The sequence below is a fragment of the Aphis gossypii genome, chromosome 2 (assembly GCF_020184175.1).
Source record: "Aphis gossypii isolate Hap1 chromosome 2, ASM2018417v2, whole genome shotgun sequence".
NCBI classification, from domain to species: Eukaryota; Metazoa; Arthropoda; class Insecta; order Hemiptera; family Aphididae; genus Aphis; species Aphis gossypii.
The window spans coordinates 35,771,974-35,786,543 of record NC_065531.1 but is presented as its reverse complement, the minus strand read 5'-3'; the positions used below and the strand labels follow the sequence as shown (position 1 = coordinate 35,786,543).

Here is a 14,570-nt window from a genome sequence, read left to right as displayed (position 1 = left end):
TAAATTATGCGAGTACAAGAGATTATACTATGAGGTAATCTTAAATTTGTGTTTCACGAGCCCTGCAGATAGAGGTCTTATTAGTAATAACTGATTTATACATTATTAATTTATGGTAAAATGGACATTCGTGTTTGAAATATATTCTAAAGGTCAAAACTATATGTACCTATTAACGTTTGTTTTGGTGTTTTACTAGTTTTAGTCACGTATATGTCCCTTTCTAGTTTTGTTATCTTCTGCAATATGATATTGAGGCTGATATTTCACAATATAATTTAGTTCTTTTTTAAACTTTATCGATACAATTGTTTAATTAGATGTATTTTAATGTGAATTTAAGCTGTGTTAGATTGTGCATACTGCAAAAGTGCAAATTGTTTAACTATATTTAATATTATTATGATAATTAAATTATGAAATATAATACAGAAAAACGATATTTTAATAAGTTCAAGTATTTTATAATATTTCTAATGACTTAAGTACCAGTAGCGGATTTTCAAAAAATTTCTGGGGGGATCCTGTGTTATATTATATTGTGTTAATGTTAGGGGTCAGACTCTGTGTATGCATTATAATATTATATATATATGTATATATATCAGTGTCTGGGGGGGTCCAGACCCCACGGACTCCCCGTAAATCCACCACTGTTTAATTCCATTATTTTGTTTGATATTTAAATCGATTTTGCTAAATAAGGTTAGTTATGTTTTACAAGTTAATTATTTATGGTATCGAATACTTAAATGTTGTTGTTGATACTTAAAATACCTATAGAGTCTTTTAACGTATTTACAGTATAATAATACAAACATGCATTTAAAAAACTCAAAACATTGGAAAACTCATTTTTAATATTTACATTTATAATATTTCCTTCAAGACCTATATTCTGAAAGTAATTTTTATAACGATTCGAAAATGCATTAAATTTAAATGGCCATCAATCTTCTTAATAACTCAGCCCATGCTTTGGATGAGTCATTTGAAAAAAAAAATAACTTCTACTCTGATTAATTTTTCTCGTGGCTTATTCAGCATTGTTTCTTTAATAATATTGAGTTTGATGATAGTTATATTCATTTTAAAACTAAATATTTGATTAACAAATTATTCCCGCATAAAAGAATAATATTTATTTTAATAGATTATCGATGAACAACAATGGACAAGCTCAAGAAATAACATTATTTTACATAAGTGACTACTAACTTGTTGCATGATGTACAAAATATTGTAGACCTCACACAAATAAACAAAATTCCTAATTTTTCTTACTAAAGATAGTTAATTGATTTTTTATAACTGATTTAATGCTATGTGTATAATATACATATCAAATTGTATATTTTTCAGACTTATAAACATAACTAATAATATAATAAAATTGCGCTTTGATAGTGTTTTTAATTCAAAACAACTTTATAAATATTAAATAAGAAATAAAAATTATTTATTTTCCAAAAAATTTACAGGATTATAATATTTATGTTACAAAATATTGGTTTAGAAATCATACAATATATTATTAACACTGTGTATTCCTCCAAAGTATATTTTGATGTAATATTGCAATGATACTATGAACAAAATATGTATGATGAAACATGAATGTATGCAGGGTCGTCAATGTTTATATAAAAAACAAAGTAGAACTTACTACAATTATATTTTCCTTTAATTTTCCATTAACTTTATCAAGAATAAATAATTAATATTCGTAAAAATCGAATTTAATTAAATAACAAAGAGTATTAATAATGATTAACCATTAAAGTAATAATTATCATAAAATAATGTATCAAATAACTAATAACAAAAAAGGCTACTTGGTTTTATTTGTTCCATAAATCAATGTGTTTTTATATTAATATAATACACGTGATGTGTAATTTTGGCAAATTATTGTTATAAAATGCCTATTATTAAAATATGTTATTATGATTATAATGTTTAAAATTATTGTTGTTTCGTTCATTTGGTGTTAATTAAAACTTAATCACTAATACAAATAAGTCAAAAACGTTCTAAAACTCCTTACTATTATTTGGTCTATATTTACTATATGAAAGAATTAAAAATATAATTATATAATTGCAAAGCCAAGATAAATGTTGAATAATATAACTATATAAATGTAATCATATTGTTATGTATTATTATGTCTATTCTATTACGTTGATTATTAGTATAACATATCATATTATATTGCTTTAATCGATCACACAATATTGAGTTTAACCATGATTATGACTGTTTTAAAATTTAATTTCTTTATAGCATATATTTTAATATAATAGATAGTATAGATTAAGTATTAATAAGTTTATGTTTAATAATAACGTAATTCAAAAACAATCAAATTAATAGAAAGACGGGAAAACATTTTTCTCTAAAACAAATTAGCATAAGCCAATATTGGTTGAAATTAAACAATAAAAACTTAACAGGTTTTCTCTATATAACTCCAATAATATTGAAATAATAATAATATATTCAGTGGATGTATTCGTTGATCCCGTCGTATATTTTATTATAATTATAACTTCTAGTGATGCGTACGATTTTTGTTTAAATCGTTTATATTTACTATTCTAGTTTGTTTTTTTTTTTTTTTGTTTTTTAATTCCGTTAAATCAACAGTTTAGCCTGTTAATGTTAAAAGGCATAAATTATACGAGTTTCAAACACACAAAATGTTTAAGTATGTTTCTTCTTCTCCAATATTTTTTCGTCGGTTTTCCAGTATTATCGTTCCAGCTTGTCCATTTGTTTACATTTCGCCAAAGATTCCAGCAAAAGTTTTTCTTAAATTTTTCATAGTGTCTTCGGTGTCGTCTAACTGTCCTTTGTTTTGCTGCACTGGAACTGGAGTGGGAGCTGAAATAATAGAACCTTGACGACTTAGATTTGCTTTCGCCGGTTGACTAGATTGATGTCCGCTGGTGACGCTGCTCTCTGAAACTACGAATTTTATATTTTATATATTATAGATACCGCCACCAGTTATATTATCAATATTAAATTTTAATATCATAATCTAGCTTATCTTACCCAAAGAATCTCGTCTAGCCGGAATAGCTGGTGGTTCTTCTTCTTGTGTTTGGGTGATACCTGAACCTGCTTGAAGACCCATATTTGCCAAAACTTGTGTCTAGTACAATACATTTTGTATTAATAAATGTTTTGTGTTTAATGAAACGTTAGATAAATATACTAAAAAATAACTTTTTATTGAACGTTCAGTTGGTAAATGCGTTATAATTATCTTAGCGTAGAACCAATCTTAAATTTATTACATATTATGTAAGATTATGTACAGGGTGATTATTTTATCAAACAACATTCATTATTTCAAAAAGTATTGACTTTTTTCAAAATTTAAGATCCATACTATTCTAGAATTGTAGAACTCTTCCATATTTCACCCTTGCATTTATAAGGTAAACCACTATCAATTTTTGATTTTCAAATGACAACCTATACTTACAATTTCATAAATTAATATGGATATTTTTTATGAATCATCACATTCAAATTTTCATTTTTCACTAATCCGTTGATGAGATATAGCTTCTCAAAATTGGGTAGCTTTGGGAAGTGTTTATTGAGTGTACATGTTTTAAAACTCGTCAATAGATAATTAGTAATATTAGTCCAATTAATTATAATTATATGACAATTGATAATAAGCTATATGGAGCAGGTAATAACAGGTATAAATATTATCACCACTCTCCGCTACACCATGGGGTCGACGATATCGAATTCATTAGGTACTATTATAGCTACTGTATTTATTGATAAAAATCCTAGATATGACGGTGCTAATAAAATTAGTATTGATGTATAATACCTAAAAACCTTCTAAAACCAACTAACTTTGAGCAGCTATAACCCGCCAACGGATCAACGAAAGTTAAAAATTTTAATGTGAAAATTCATGAAAAATGTGACTTTATTAATTTATGAAATTATTAGTATAGGTTGCCATTTGAAAACCAAAAGTTGATGTTTTTTAATTATTAAATATAAGAGTGAAATAAATTAAAATTGTATACATGCAGTTGTAGAAAAACATGTTTCTAGAAATTTGAAAAAAAAATTAGAAAAAAAATCTATATTTTTTGAAATAATACGTGTTGTTTGATAAAAGAATCACCTTATATATTAGGTAAAAAATATAGATTATAACTCACTTTGTATTTAAAATATTAATCAAAGTCTAAGAAATATCGCATCTTTTAGTTTGATATCAACTAGTAGATCAAATAACGCTAATATGAACTCAAAAAAAAAAAAAATTGATTCTACTAAGGGCAATTTTCTACGTTATGCATATTTTGTAAGACAGAGAAACCACATCAATTTTATTTTTATGTCCTCTTATCAGTCATAAATCTTATATTTTCTAGGTGAACTTAATATATAATTATTGAATTAAAGTAATTTTTAGATACTTCTAATTTTTCCATGATCAAATCGAAAATATATTTCCTATCTTCTTCTTGTTGAGTTCCCAGTAAAGATAATGCAGAGTCGTTAACACCAATGATTTGTTCTATTCCGTCTTTAGAGACAACTACCTCCAATGACAAAATGTCCAAACCACCAAAAAGTTCTGCCACAGAATCCAACCAAAATTTATATCTTTCTAGAACTTCGGTTTCTTCCAACATCGCCGAACCAACGCACGATTTCCAATTTCCCGAGATGCTTTTACGCCTGAAAATTAATTAAAAAGTTAATTAGTGAATCAATGTAGTAGGATCAAAACGCTTTTCTATTTACATGAATGCTCTATAATGAGGTCCAATTTTAGTTAGATGAAGATCGTATTTGCTATCGACGAAAGGTTCGGTGGTGCAGTACGTTGAAGCAACAGATACAATTGATGTCATATCCTGGAAGTCAGAATTATTTTCCACTTTTATTTTTCCCACGCCTCCGTGAGCATGCCCGACTTTGAGGACCACTGGCAATTGAGTTGCCACAGACTGAAACGTAATGTTACTTGTCATTATTTATCCATTGTCACTACTTTACAGGAAAATATAATTTGTTTTACCATTTCACCAGAGCTCGGATAGAAAGTCTGTTCGATCAACGGGAAGTTTTCCTTGCCCAATTTTTTTTGAAGTTGTACCAATTGCCCATACACCCACGGTTTATCCTAAAAATGTTAATAATTTGTTTATTTGAAATAAAAAATTTACGAATATTACAAAAATTATAAATAAAAGATTAAGTCATGATATATTCGGGATTGAAAATGTGTGGAGGTGAATTTAAAATTCAACAATTTAAAATACCGTATTTATGGGTTTAATTTCAACGTTTGCATAGGTTTTACTCAGAATATAATTAAAAGAAATAGTATTAGAGTATTCTTCATAGTTGAACTATACAAATTATTTATCATTATAGTTTTTATTTATAGTTTCGTCAACCTCGGAGTATGACAAATAAATTAAATACAATTTCTTGAATGACGCAATAGATACTTATTAGTTATTACCTAATTTTAATGACAAATAAATTTGATAATTAAAGTATTATTTTATTTTACAGATTTTTACATAAATAAGCATAATACCCATATAAAAATTCACTACGGTTACACTTTCACAGTCTTACTTGTAATATTATGATATGATGAGTGATAACAGTATGTTACAAGTCAACTTTGGAAGAGATTTACGCACCTGAAAGTTGTACAACGAGTGTAGAGAATTAATGCTGGGCACGCCACCGATGTTCAATCCCAACAGGACGTTTCGATAATCCTTACTGGCATCTCTGACGCTTTGCCGGCACAGGAAGAAGTCCGGTCTGAACGAACGGACCACCCGAGAACCAGAAGGCGAAAGCACGGCCATGCTGACCGTGCATCCTCTTTCCGCACTAGCGGTTACCGTCAAGTCTTTGATGTCCGCCTGTTCAACGTGTATCTCGAAATCGCCAAAGAACCGTTTGCCCCGGAAGTATCTAGACCTATATAAAAGCCATTTAACAGTCATATAGAAAAATTAAAAAGACAAACTCCTCACCAATCATAGTTCTCGTCATCCACCACGAGTAAAGTTAACAAACGGTCTTTGTTTACTCTCTGCTGTCTTCGTGTTGCTGCCGCATCTGTTGACAACCCAGTAGATGAATAAATATATATTTAGAGAAAAACTTAAAAAATAATGTTATTTGTACTACAGGAGAGACGTTAAAAGTCATTTGAAATGGACACACATACTCCAAAGTTCACTTTTTAAGTTGTTATGTACCTATAGGTGCTTCAAATACAGTATACATTTAAAAACTATTTTTGAGTGTTACTGGTGGTTCCCTTGCCGAGCTCCATAACTGATAAGGGAGTATTATAGTTGTACAATAAGCAATTTTGCATACGATAAGACCTTAAAGAACTAGAAGACTAGATCGTTGTTAAAATAGATGAATTAATTTTGCGCAAAAAAATTAATAATTATAAAACCATTATAACATTTTAAATAAAAACAAAACTCCAAAATCTATGTTTTTTTTTTCTAACTGAAATTAGGTTTTTTTAAGTAGAACTATTATTAACCATAGTAGTCTCCGCTTTTCCATACGAAATAGGTTTAGGTAACTAAAAATTGATGGACGTGTGGCTCAAACCCTCTATCATGACCATCGATCAACTCAATTATACGCAATTTATAAACGTTTTACACGGAATATTATTCATCTACATAACAATCATAACACATAATAATTATATGAGTTATTAAAATTTAAAATAACGCATGTTTCGTGTTTTAGATTCTTATCTGTTCCATTGTTTTTTATACCTACCGACTTTCTCTACAGGGAATAAAGCAAATTTGATTTATGGGGTAGGTATGTATAGTGTATTATTATAACACAAAGAAATATAACTAATTTATGTGTAAAATCGTGTTTTCACCATTTTACTATTTTACCTAGTTTTAATTAAAAATTAATGTGCTAAATTTGTGATTTTTATAGAATTATTTGATAATATTTTAGTTATAATATATTATACTTACAAATAAGTAATCTAATTTATGTTCAAATATTTATCACCAAAAAGGAAAATAAATTCAAACAAATATATTTAATAATAATAATTTAGGATACCTATTTATTATTTAATTACATGATTATTTTTAATTGGAATTAATAACCGTATTATTTGAAAATACTAACTGTGTGTTTTTAATATTGAAAAAATTTACGAATAAAACTCTCTTTTGTAAAAGTTTTTATTATCTATAATTTTTTTTCCACACGTATTGTATCGATTCAAAAAAACGTATTTTACAGTTCAACTATGAAATAATAGGGAGTGACACGGATTGAATGAACATTAAAAATAAAACCCTTTTACTAACAATTATTAAAACACGATTTAAAGTTCTTATATCGTTTGTAATCAAAATATTCCGTGCTGGTTATTTAAATAAGTATGCACGGAATTTAATACTGCAGATTGAATAGAAATAAAACTATTATTTGAAAGCATTTCAAAAACGGTTTTGTATATAACTCGATAGGTAAGGCGTTTCAAAATGTATTATAGGTGATTATAGTATCATCTTCACATACACAAACGGCACATTTTCAAAATAATTGAATGTCAAATTTTGACATAATGGCTTTAATACACAATAGCCTTATTTACTTTAATATTTTTCCAGAATACAATATAATATTATTTCGTTTATCTAGTAGTATAATATCATTCACTAACGCTACGTAAAATCGTTAGTCTCCAACACGAACGATTGATGTTTTTATATATTGTATTAAAACGAACTATTTCAAGAAGACTTCTTTAATACTTTAACACTAAATGCTTAATGTATTCGCACGTTATACATATTTTGTGATATCGATTTGTTATGAACGAAACAAAATGTAATAACACACAAAAACGTTATAGCGGAAGTATTTAACTTAGCGTATAATTAATTTAATTATTAGTCAACCACTTCACAACGATACGTCTTAGTGACTAATCCTATTCGTTTTCGAATGGTATTGTGTTTTTTGTTTAAACTATCTGGACAAGGGTCAAGATGTAACGGTATTTAAATATACCCTTGTCATCCGTATAGGTATTATAAAGCATGTACGACGACGTACATAATATATTATTACTATTCAAACACTTCTAGTATTTACCGCAGTGTAAAACACCGACCACGATAATGCCGGCAGATCGCAATACGATTCATTCTGCACTATAATTATATAAGGTATTTTGACCTTATAGTGACTAGTGAGTTAGGGTAAAAAGTTTAGGACAACATTTATTACAAATACCACCTATAGAGGTAGCAGCAGGTTACATATTATTTTAGATACCAACTGATGAAATTTGCGGACAATGGTAGTACAGCACAGAGATAGTTTTCAACGTTTTCGTATAATTAATATTACAATAAAAAGTAATTAATGCTGAAAAGTTATTTTCAGTTATTTTAATAATTATATATATTTCTAAATAAAAACACTTTTGAATTAAACATTTTCCCCTACTGTTAATATATGATGTAACGGTTATGACAAATTTTTAATAACTCAACAGCCTGTATATGAGACCTATAATATGAAACTTTTTTTTTTGATAAAGAAATAATTTGCTCATTTCATTTATTTTTCTAAAATTATATATCTATTCAAATTTTTTACACTTATAAATATTTTTTAACGAGCTACAACTCGTATGAGAGTCAACAGTTATAATTCTTGTATTTTAAAAACTCCGAGGGAACATTTACGTTTTTGACCTCTATAGAAAAGCAATATTACACGCTTTGATGAGATTGGGCGTGTGTTCAACTAAATCGTTGAATTACATACTTAAAAAAAAATCATCATGCTTCTGAACTCTTTGAATAAATCATTTTATTTCGGATTATTATACAGATAATAATAACCACATAGATATAGATAATAAGTATTGCTACAACAAAAAATGTGAATAATTTTCACCCTCGCATCAACAATCTCACCAACTCGGCTCTATTTAATATTATAATATTACGTGTGAACTACGAACGATATACTCACACTTGATATCGTTGCTTATCGAACTGGCCTTCTCCTTTGCTGCGTCCGTCAGTGATTGGACGCGCTGTAGTATTGAGTCTCTCGTCTTGGCCGGACTGGTCGGCGCACTTATGGTCCGATTACCCGGCTGCTGTTGTTGCTGGAATTCCAGTCGCATGTCTGCTGCCTCAGACGCGGGCGTGGCAGCTTGCGAACGCGACGGCTTAGACGCATACTGTCGCTGTTGAGCGCGTTGTTGCGACTGCGCCCCGGACGCCGGCGGCCGGTCGGTCGGTGCCATCGAAGGGTCGGCATCGTCTGCTTCCGAAGATAGGTCTCCTGAAGAGAACCTACAAAATACGGACATGTTCAGAATTCACACGTGATACGATGGCCGTTATTTTTCGTCTTGAAATCTATTTGTTGGTTTTCTGCGTTACTACTTTTTTTTTTTTTTTTTTAGTATTGTTAGTATTATTATTATATGTAAATAGATTATTTTATGTGTTAGTGACCCTAAATAAACTATTATCGATCGTCGAGGAGGGGTAGAGTATAGTTTATAGGGTAGACACTATGGTGTCTTCTAGAGAAAATCGATCCAAGTGTGACGCAATTGTCGGAGGAAATATATCCATAGAATTTTAATTTTTTTCCAATTAACTGGTGGTATCAATTGAATACGATAAGATACATAGAATATAATTGACAACAGATATATAGTTATACAAATAATAATAGTAATAACGATAAACATCATACAAAATTATAATTTTATCTAAATCTAAAATAACTAAATAAGAAATAAGGTGTCTTCATTGTCAAACGACATTAAACGTCTCTTTAGTTAGATTTTGTTATAGTTATTTTTGAATCGAGAAATTTAAAAAAGTGCACTGGTAATATATTAAAGAACTTTAAAGTTAATAAGTGGTAAGAGAAAAAAAAGAGTCTATAGCTGGTAGTTTTCTTGAGGTACTTCCATAGGTACCTCAAGAATTTTTAAGTTTCATTTAACTTTGGACAGTCACAAAAATAGTGTGATAGTGAATACATTAAGATGTTGGTGCAATATTTATTTTCTCAGACTCAGACTCACGCTTGGCATAAAGATTAAATGCATTCATGTAAAATCATTTTTTTATGATTTTTGAGTAAGAAAAATTACCTATCACAAAAGTTTTACAGAATAATATTGTTAAGTGTTTGACGTGATATTGATTTTATATTTTATCATTATTTGACTTTATACTTAACTTGACAAATATATATATATATATTTTTGTAAGTTTAAATGGATATTAAATTGTTTTGAAACACTATTCAGACAAATACATATGTCATACCTTCAAAAATATTATTGTCAAAAATTTTTGCAATGGATTATTTTACCTTAAGATTATCCAAAATTATATTAGAGAAGAATGGTTGTGAACGGTACATTGACATCCTCTTTACTTAATATTATATTTTATATTTGTTAATATAATCAGCTAATATATTATTATACATCTATTTTTACAATTAAAATATATAAATATTTACATTTTACAAATTTATCATGGTTTTGCAATCTCTATTTTTTATCCGTTTATTATATTTTATAATTGTCTACAGAATAATATTATATTTACTGAAAAACTATGTGTTTTAGTGTGCTAGTACGATTTTAGTTGTAGTATCCATGAAATCAATCTCTACAGGTATCAATGCCTAATGAGTATTATATTTTAAGTACAATATTTTGTATAATATATGAATATCATATTATGCTGAAGCTGGGAGATGATATTTTCACTCTGGGGAGGGAAACATTATGTGAACATTATGATTTATGGATGCACAGAGAAACGTCATCTTATAATCTGGAAAAGTCAAACACGCCAGTATAATAGTATTTAGCACGTAATAAATTACCAAACAATAGTCATTAATGCCTTGTTGCTTCCCTTTAATACAGATTATGAAATCTGAAATTTATGCGTCGAGGCCCTGTAATAATTTTTTTACCTACGCAAATGCATAGGAACAACTAATTTTTCGTTTAATCATCAAATTTGACGTGGCGTTTGTAAATACATAAAAATTAGACCAACAAATTGAATGAGTAATGCATAGATTACACGTGCAATTTATGTTATTTAAAAAATAGCTAATTGTTTTAAATTTATCTTTTTTTGTCACTGTATTTTTTATAAATTTTTATACTTTAGTTCTGACGTTAATTAATAGTGATATAGTGACGTTTTGAAACTCCCATACCATTAGTATACTCAAAAGTTATTTATGAATGTTACACAATAAATTATAAGTATAGGTTTACTACCAATTTATAGATATTCATATGACGTGGTACGGCTTCGTTTTGTATTTATGCGTTAATAAATATTATATTCTCGTAGCTCGCCGTTCATTCGAATTTCAAATGCACATTAAAGATAAGTTATTTGCATAATTCAAAATATTCCGAATACCTGATCGTTTTTAAAAAATATATTCTATACACGTATATTATCTTTTATTTTTATTATGAAAAACTAACTTAATTTATATAATTTGTATTTACTTTATATATATATATATTTACTAATATGCATTTTTTGGTTAAAGGAATAATAAATATAGATGTATAATAATATAGTCTTTGATAAATGTTAAAAAGTTATTATTATTTTGTAGTAAATACTTTATTATTGTAATGAATTAAATACTCGTAGCAAAAAATCTATATTATTATATTATTCATTGATTTTAAAATTAAATTACTGCTAACAAAAATATTAAAAAATGAAATATAATTTTCAAATACTTTATTAAAGTTTAGTAATTTTGCTATAGGCATGATGTACAATGAACTAACTCTCTTTTTATATTTTAAATCTATATTTTTCATTGGGCACTAGTCCAAAATGTACTTAGGTTTATTCACGATAATTTGTCCAATCATCGTAATGTAATATGATTGTATCTGTGACTTTTACGAATACTTCTAGCCGGCTATTTGAATAAAAACGGTTTGAATAATTAATTAAATGCTTTGAGAATATGAAAGTAAAATCATAGAAATTTAAATATTTATTTATTTTTTTATAATCAATAATAACAATGATGCTAAGATATTGGTTTCACAAACACTTACAAAAAATAACTATACTAAAGACAAAATAAATAAATGATCTTTTTATCTCTACATTGGTATGAAAAGTTATTTTATTTTATTTTTTTTTTTTTTGCTCCAATAAATGATACTCTAAAAATATAGATGGTATACGAATGGAAAGGGTGAGGCAAATTACAAACAAAACCACAAGCGACTCGCCCATGTGAAATTTACAAATTGCTGTTAAGGTTTAATTTATACTAATCTTTGTTTAACCAATACAGAGATTAATAGAATCAGTGGTAATTTCCAAAACGTGGGAGAATTGATTTAAATCTTAAATCTCATTATATACACCCGTCATTATACATTTTGAAATACTAAAACTATACGTAATTTTATTTCACAAGCCACTGTAGAATAATGTTATTGTAGTTACTTTTTTAAATGGTTTTAACTTTGATATTATGTTGAAATGGAACAATGGTAGTAGGTAACTACGAAAAAACAAAAAAATGATTGTACTGCTTTGGATTCGAACATATATAATTCAAACAATGTATCCTTTGTTGGATTTTAGAACCAACCTTTGGGTGTCAACGAACCGTTGGTAAAACAAAATAAAACGCAAACGAAAAATACGATAATATAAGTATTAACGTAAAAACGATGAGAATAATATTATATACAATATTTCTTTAAAATAATTATTAAGAAAAGATTATTTTTTGTACAGTTCTGATTTAAAATGTGATTATTTCGTGTACTTTTTTAATATATATTGCTGTGTTTTAAAATTATTTCGTGTTATTATGGTAAACTGGCTCTAGTGTTGAGGATTAATTCTAACTTGTAATATGCGTTAGTAGTAGGTATGTTTGCAATATTATATTATACTAATGAGTATCTAATACCCACAAACAAAGTGTTAGTTAAAATATGATGATAACTAGGTAAATCATACACATTTAAATTCAAAAACCAGTCAAAAGTCTACAATCTAGAAATATAGACATCGTTTCAAATAGGTAATTTTACATACCTACGGTTTTTTTTTTTTTTTTTAATTAATATAGTTATGCATGTGACTTTTACAATAACACTATGTCACTAATAAGACGTAGTCATATTTAATACCAAAATTTGTATTAATAATATGAAACAAAAGAAATTACACAAGCCTTATTTAATCTATAACTAAAATGTAATACTAACACTACAATTTAAAAGTTACAACGTGATATTTGCTAAAAATTACCTTCGTTTCAAATAATTGACATTGGTGGTGAAAGATTGTTTGAACGTTGAGAATGGAATTTTGACTGATTATTTGAACACGGGTTCGTATGAATGAGAGCTAAGTGCGCTCTCGTAATCAAACTGAAATCGAAAGGGATTATTTGGTAAGCAATAATAATAAAAAATATTAATTATAATTAATTAACTATATTTTATTTATTTTTACCTTGCTATATTTGCGGTATTTAGTTTTTGTTATTATTTTTTTTTTTTAGGGTATAGGGAAAAATGTCGGAGGTGCAAAACTCTCGTGTATAAATAGGCGTCGACTGCACTTACACGCGTTTTTCACTCTGTCGGTGGTGGTAGCCGATCGATAGCTCCACCGACAGATGCGACATGCCCACTATACGACCGTTAACCCCTGGTGGCGATTTCCCGAACAATTATGCGGAATACGGGCGAAACAGCGAGCGCAGTATATGCACGTTACACAGTGTGTACTGTACGTAGTCCCCGGGACGGCGTACAGAGGGTGACTTCAGGAAAATCTATACAGCCACAGGGAAATCGAATGGCCGCTATTATATAAGACGAGGTGGGTGCGTGTGCTGTTGGCGGAAAACCAAAAGCGGCGTAGATAGGGTCCCGATTTCGTGCTTAAATGACCTACATATATATGTATATATATATTTATGTGTGTGTATATAAGACGAAAAAATAAAAAGTAAAACCAGAGTGAGACGATGGCGACCCTCGATCTCTCTATACATACACGCCCACAACATGTATATTGTATATATTATAAGGGAAAAATTTTTTTATAACATACCATTATACGTGGGTAGACTAAACTAAATTTTATTTTTCTAACTTAAAAAAATGTGTAGTAAATTATTACCTACCTTGGAAACCCGTTCCAAAATTTTCACGAAATAATAAAATTAAGGTGTAACCGATTGGAAACAATGCGGTGCATGGATGATATGTAAAATTAGCATTCCGAATTTTGTTAATGTGTGTCAGTATGCCACTGTCACAAAATAATGACACTAGTTTGAAAATTATCAGAAAAGCATCGGGGAATCAACTTCAAATGTAAAATAGTATATAAGTTTTTTAAATTAACATTTAAAAATCAACTTCTATTATCTTGCAATTACGATAAAAGAAT

At 28.1% G+C, this 14,570-nt stretch overlaps 1 protein-coding gene across 1 annotated transcript; it reads right to left on the bottom strand.

Annotated features, from left to right (window-relative positions):
• Positions 1-2,604: 2,604 nt before the first annotated feature.
• Positions 2,605-13,790, bottom strand: LOC114126860 (synapsin). Its single transcript, XM_027990906.2, has 10 exons — positions 13,623-13,790; positions 13,416-13,537; positions 9,079-9,407; positions 6,057-6,141; positions 5,712-6,000; positions 5,075-5,179; positions 4,798-5,003; positions 4,467-4,731; positions 3,061-3,160; positions 2,605-2,970 (listed from the first exon to the last, which is right to left on the bottom strand). Exons 3-10 carry the CDS (start codon positions 9,356-9,358, stop codon positions 2,780-2,782), a joined length of 1,521 nt encoding a protein of 506 aa, XP_027846707.2. The 5' UTR covers positions 9,359-9,407; positions 13,416-13,537; positions 13,623-13,790; the 3' UTR covers positions 2,605-2,779.
• Positions 13,791-14,570: the final 780 nt, after the last annotated feature.

What these genes read in the sequence shown, in the direction of transcription:
- LOC114126860 (XM_027990906.2), bottom strand. Translation starts at nt 9,358, where the DNA reads ATGGCACCGACCGACCGGCCGCCGGCGTCCGGGGCGCAGTCGCAACAA. An exon ending in GATAAGCAACGATATCAAGT is followed by an intron (nt 6,142 to 9,078) that starts GTGAGTATATCG and finishes GGTTGTCAACAG; the next exon opens with ATGCGGCAGCAACACGAAGA. An exon ending in GGCTAGACGAGATTCTTTGG is followed by an intron (nt 2,971 to 3,060) that starts GTAAGATAAGCT and finishes TAAAATTCGTAG; the next exon opens with TTTCAGAGAGCAGCGTCACC.